Below are 6,501 nucleotides of genomic sequence, written 5' to 3'. Positions count from 1 at the left end.
AGCACAAATTGGTACGCAAAATTTGGTTTTATTTTAAAATGGCAGCTCCAAACATGCAAGATACTCTTTGAAAATGCCACAAATACTCAATAAAGGCAGCGGATATCAACTGTTCATCCCAAATTCCTTGCCCTCTCCAGAGAGCAACTTCCTGAATCTTCCAATTTTTCCATCTCCCTTTGAAAACACTAATAAACTATAAAACAACCCTCTTACCCCCTCATCTACACCATCCAGTAGAGAAAGGAAACTGTATGAAAGCAGAGAAAAAAAGAAAGCAATATAAATATTGTACCACTCCCCAATACACTGCACCTTCCAAACAAGTACAGCTTAACCACAATGCAGTCATTTCCTTTTCCCATGTGCACGACAAAGCAATACTGCATGCACAGAGGATGGTAGGGTAATACTAAAAACAGAAGGGCGTTGCTCAAAAAGCAAAAGCTGCCATACAAAACAGCAAGATAGACTTTACATATTATTTCTTATTAAAGGCCTGCAAGAAGATTCATACTACAGAAAGTTTATGTTTGATAGCAAAGAAGGAATTTAAACATCTCTAAAAGTTTCCTTTGTTGTAAGCATCAGCTTATCTTCAAATTCAGGACGTGTGAGAACAGGAGGAGAAAGGACAGCCATTTTGCTTTTGGCATTCTTTTACAGGTAACAAGATAATTTCATAGGTAACTGTTTCCATCTACTTTCTATTACATCGATATGTTTTATTAAATCTACGTTGGAAAAGGGGAAGTTACCAACACCTCCCTCAACTTCCCTAACTGCCAATTTCCAGAGGCATCTGATATTAAATTTCCTATAGACTTATCTAGTGTTGAACTTCATGCCAGTTTAAGAAAAAACACTGAACTGATTTTTCAACTCATTACAGACAAAACTTGCTATAGATGTGAAATCCACTACCTATAGCAATCGTGGTATCAAATTAAGTTACGATGCTTCAAACCTTTGTGTACTGGTACGTCTGCAACAACACAGACTCAATTTCTGATGCCTTCTCCACACATATCCCTGCAGCTACATCTTCCAAAATAACTATCTTCAGAAGCTCAATCTGTTATACTTTAGTAAAGACAGTTTTCTTAGCAGCCCATTGTTTCCTAGAACACAGATCCCTTTAAGGCAGACCTAGCTGAACATACAAGAATTATCACAAGTCTCTTATGAAAGCATAAAAGCCAAGTCAACCTTTGCAAACTATTGGAATCTTATTCCATATTTGCTTTCAAAATAAGATACATACTTTGCTTTGTCAGCCTTTAAGCTATAGACATGTAAATGTCCAAAACAAACCAAGTACTTCATTTGATCTCTGAGAACTCAAAATAAGGCTATATTTTCAATATTAAAAATAAAACAGGGCAAAATGGCCATTAGCAATTGTTTTTCAGACAACAGAATTCTTGTACTAAAATCTTTCAAGAAGCACTTCAAAGTGAGAACTAAGAACAGTACACACACTTGTTTTCTGTTATCCATTTCAAAATCTTAATCCATGGCTAAAGTGCTGCCATGCATCCACGGAACTGTTCATGTTACTTAGAAATTAAGGAAGCACGTAAGCTTTAGCAGGTTTACAAGTCTTAATTTTGAAACATTCAACCTTTATCTCATTCCCCCCTAGTAGGCCCTTACGAACAATTTGATTATCCACATTTCAGAAAACAACACACAAATCTTCAGACTACTGGCAGCTAATCAATCTATTACATCTATTACATTAGTTTTTCTTTAAAAGGCACCAAAAGCAGGCCAGATCTGAAGACATTTAAAGCAAGTAAGGGACAAAGACAAAACTACATACCATACCTTCTCATACTGACAAACTATCACGTTGTTGGTGTCAAACAAGTCTGCAATGTCCAGGTCACTGACATCATCATCAGAATTTAGTGGGTCCTAGAGAATAAGACTGCATTTAAGTGGTACTTTATACATTTTTGCAAATTAGTGTTGAATATACTTGACATTATACACAACAAGAACAATAAAGTTTAACACTCAAAGAAAGAAAGACGTAAAAGCTATGAAAAATGATGCTGTACAAAGCTCATTTATAAGCATCTTCACAAGTCTACGTTCTCAAAAACTAAAGCATCCTTCCTCTCAAAAACAACAACAACAAAAAAAAAAACACACATGGCAAAACAAACAAAGTAAAACAAAGCAGAGCTGCTAAATGCCACAGCTGCACCTGGTAACTGGTATACTCATCAGTTGATGCATATTGCCCAGTGTTGTAGTTGATGCCCCATCCCTGGAGACTTTCAAGGGGAGGCTGGATCAGGCCCTGGGCAACCTGACCTAGCTGTAGTGTCCCTATTCATTGCAGGGGAGTTGGACTAGATGGCCCTCAGAGGTCCCTTCCAACTCTAAGGACTCTAAGATTCTACAATATATTTTAGTTCAGATTCTGCAAGTTAATGCTCTTGTGAATCTCAAGAATACACACACACACACACACACACACACACACACACACCCCCAGCATCTTCTCTGGGAAACAAATACACTTGTATCACTGTCCTCTATCCAATTCTCTGTAGCTCTCCAGAAGGAAAGATAAAACTATACTATTTTCCTAATCTTACTTAAAACTGAAAGAAGTCAATTTCAGTGAGGGCAGGCATTCACCAGAGAGTTTTAATTCTGCTAATGAAGTATTTTAACTGATCCAGTAAACATATGACTTCTCAACACCTTTCATTTGTTCACAATCCTCCTAACAAGCTCTCTAGCAATTCCTCAGCAGCACCTCCTCTTGAGAAGAAGCATCTAACTATGCAGTCTCTGCACTATACTCCACAGGAGCTGTTGTATCCACCTCAAACACTGAGTTACTGGACCTACTTTATTGTAACATCCTCCAGAAGGCTTGAAAGTAAATTACCTCCTCAACAATGTCTGTTTGGGGCTCTTCATTGTCACAGCTGCTGCTAGACTCAGAGTTTGAAATACTGTCAGCTTCTTCATCTTCTTCACCCTCTAGAATCTTCAAATCCTCTGATTCAATAATGTCAATGAACTCATTCTCTTCTGTATCTTTTGTATGTAGTACTTCTTTCTTGGGAGAACCATCACAAGTTCCATCTAGCTGAATTACGCCTTCAGCGTCACTGCAGATACCCCTCTCTGATTGTAAATCAGATTCCACTTGCTCAGTAGGTTCCATCTGAAAAGAATAAAAAAGACCAGAGACAGCCTGTAAATTAGCACCACATAGCTTTCATTGTTCAATATAAAGCCTAAGATTTTGTTTAATAAGTGCCCTAAATCTTGTTGCTTTAAGTGGGAGTTTCGAGTCCCAGCCTACTTCTAAACCCCAAGTATGTTTGAAAAACCTTGTTCCTACATCTACCACAAATGGAATCAATGTCAAATATTCCCTAAGTAACATAGAAATACATTTTCTTAGACTTTTCTTTAAACACTATTGTAGTCAAAGAACTTAAACAACTTCTTCAGAAAAAAAAGATACCCATGCTGGCCTCTAGAATTTCTACTGCAAAGAAAATTCCAATTACTTAGAGTATTTCTTATTTTCAAAAAAGTCAAGATGTATTCATTCCTTTCCCTCATTTCAAAATGCATTTTTAAATAAGATATAAAAAGATGAGAGAGTAAATACTTCAGTTCTTCAAGTTACTGCTCATAAAAGCATTAGAATTTCTGAACAGGGAACTCACAAGAGTGTAAAAGGGTTTTAAAGTTTCAGTGATCTTTGGTTTCACATTCAATTTTTACTGTAGCACTAAACTGACGTCCACATACAGTTTCTAAATCAAGAAAGTAAGACTACATGTTGACCTTCAGTTCTTCCTCCAGTCTACATCAACTTGCCAAAGTGTAGATGAGCAAAATAAGATGCTTTCTATTTACTGACATTTTTCGTTACTGCCATTCAATTTGTATTTAATAAATTTGCCTCAATTTTATATAAACAGTACAACTTGAAGTCAGCACGCCAGCCTGAGCTTGAAATATTTGCAAATGATTGCTGGAACAAAGACTAATGAAGTCAGGACAAAGGCTTGTTAAATTAAGTCATTTAAGTTTTCCAACACAGCTCTAGCTGGATTCTAGTCAGGATTTTTTCTCCCCTGTGAAAATACATTTCCTTTCTCCAGATTCTCACTTATGAAATCTGATATTCAGCACGGACTCTCAAAGTAAGTTAATTGTCCTTCATACATTATGAGTTAAAACTAAACTCTGTTGACATTCCAAAAGCAATTTGACCACAACTGGCCGCTCTCCACAAGCAGATTCAGCATCAGAAAGACACTGTAGCCCTAAAACCATCATTCACATCCGCTGAGAGGCCAGAAAAATCTCAAAAAATAGTCTATGAATCTATGAATGCATTACAACTATCTAACACACTTCAGTCTTTCAAACTGATATTCTATTCAATCCAATTTTTTTCAGCAGTATTAGTAACCAAAGTTCTAAATGTAAAAATAAGCAGTCAGCTACTCTGTTCAAAACAGGCTCAATAGCAAACTTAAAAATTACACCTGTTGTTATTGTTCAGCTGCTTACAGATGCATTTGATCACACCTCATTCAAAGCTTGTTCTTCACACAACCATTTACAACAGATGCATTTTCACCAGCTTAGAAATAAAAGGCTCCTACCTTGTCTCTGGGAGCCTCTCTGTCCTGGTCTTTCAGAGCAGCGTTATCATCTAAACTTTTGCCTTTTATAATCAGCTCAATGATATCATCAGACACCTGCTGTTGCACTGTTTCCTGAGGTTTCATGTCTAACTGCCCCTCCACATCTGGCAGCAGCACACTGCCTGGGTCATTTGCCAAGGATTCAGCAGGAGAAAACACTTGAGAGGATCCTGAAGTAAACACAGCTGTATGAAGATTGCCGTATTGGGATTTTTCTGTTAACTCTGCACACTGATTCAACACTGCATTAGTCGCAATTTCCTGCTGACTCACTGCAGGCTGCTGAAACAGCGCAGTATTGGTGGAGTTCTCTGGGTGTTTATTCTGTAAGGCACTCGGTTGAAATATCACAGTTTGTTGGACTTCAGTCTTCTGGGTTTGCAACGTTTCAGCAGTTGCCTGGAGAGAAGATGTTCTCACTGGAGCAACACTAGCAACATTTGTTTTCAGAACTGAAGGTTGGCCAATGGGCTGAAACATCTGCTGAAGAGGATGTTGCAGAATACTTGCATCTCCTTGGCCATGTGCAACCATAACAGGCATATTTACTTGATAAAGCTGCCCTACAAAGAGAAGGGTGAAGAACTGCTTTGTAAGGTTGAACTACAGAGACAATAGAAAATACCCAGGTGTTGTGGTTTAACCCAGCAGTAGCTAAGCATAACAATCATTCATTCACTCTCCACCTACCTGGTGGAATGGAGGAAAAATTAGGAAAGGGAAAAAAAAATAATAGAACACATGGGTTGAGATAAAAACTATTTAATAAGATTATGAAAAGGAAGAGGGATCATAGTTATGATAATTATATATATAAAATAAGTGATGCACAAGCCATCACTCATCACCTGCCAATTAAGATGCAGCCACTCCCCAGGCAGCAGTCCACCTGATGAACTCCCCCCCTTCGACCCCCCCTCCCCCCACCAAACTTTCCTTCTGCATGATGCTACACAGTACAGAATATCTCTTTGACCAGTTCAGGTCAGCTGCTCTGGTTCTGTCCCCTCCCTACAGTTTGTGCCCCCTAACCACCTTCCTGGCAGGGCAATAGGAGAAGCTGAGAAAACTGAAACATCCTTAGCTCTGGGCAGCACTGCTCAGCAACAACCAGAAACATCAGTGTGTTATCAACATTGTATTTTCTCCTAAAAACAAAAAATGTAGCATCGTACCAGATTCTATGAAAGAAAAATAACTCTCGTCCCAGTTAGAAAACTAAGTAACTTTAGGACAAAAAAAAAAAAAGGAAGAAACAGGAGGTATACAAAGTAGTACTTTCCAAGCACAATTTGACCCAATTAAGAGCTTAGAGGCTTTTTCAATCAAAGCTTCCATCTAAATTACCATGCTTAATACCCATTTATGGTATTTATGATTTGTGCCTCCACAGTACCCTTGGAAGCAAGCTCAATAATTTTAATGAAACAGTAAACTGATCCCTATGTACAGAGATAGTTCATTCTTTTAAGGCCTTTCAGCATCCCCACAAAAAAAAAGAAAAACAACATACAACCACACAGCACACAAAGCTTCTAGTTTATCTGCCCTCCCCTTGTATGAAAACTACTCTAAATGCTGAATGCCTTGTTATCATCAGCATTAGAATTAAGATACCAGAACTAAGTTCCCAATTTAATTTATACTTGAAATAGACATCTAGTGGCATTATTGCTCGAAGAATAGCAGTTTAAGGAAAAGTCAACCCATGAAGTTATCTTCCCACTCATCACAACTTAAGCAGTACAAGTAGATTTTGTACAGCACTACAGATGACTTCATCAGTAAGAGTGATTAAAAA

General features: G+C 37.8%; 1 protein-coding gene across 1 annotated transcript; it reads right to left on the bottom strand.

Annotated features, from left to right (window-relative positions):
- Positions 1-10: 10 nt before the first annotated feature.
- Positions 11-5,645, bottom strand: LOC104909562 (TFIIA-alpha and beta-like factor). The gene is made up of 4 exons (XM_019612629.2): positions 5,628-5,645; positions 4,659-5,303; positions 2,912-3,193; positions 11-1,920 (listed from the first exon to the last, which is right to left on the bottom strand). Exons 1-4 carry the CDS (start codon positions 5,643-5,645, stop codon positions 1,753-1,755), a joined length of 1,113 nt encoding a protein of 370 aa, XP_019468174.2. The 3' UTR covers positions 11-1,752.
- Between the last annotated feature and the right edge of the window lie 856 nt (positions 5,646-6,501).

Source organism: Meleagris gallopavo, chromosome 2 (genome assembly GCF_000146605.3).
Source record: "Meleagris gallopavo isolate NT-WF06-2002-E0010 breed Aviagen turkey brand Nicholas breeding stock chromosome 2, Turkey_5.1, whole genome shotgun sequence".
Lineage (NCBI taxonomy): Eukaryota > Metazoa > Chordata > Aves > Galliformes > Phasianidae > Meleagris > Meleagris gallopavo.
This window is presented reverse-complemented; position numbering and strand designations above follow the sequence as displayed.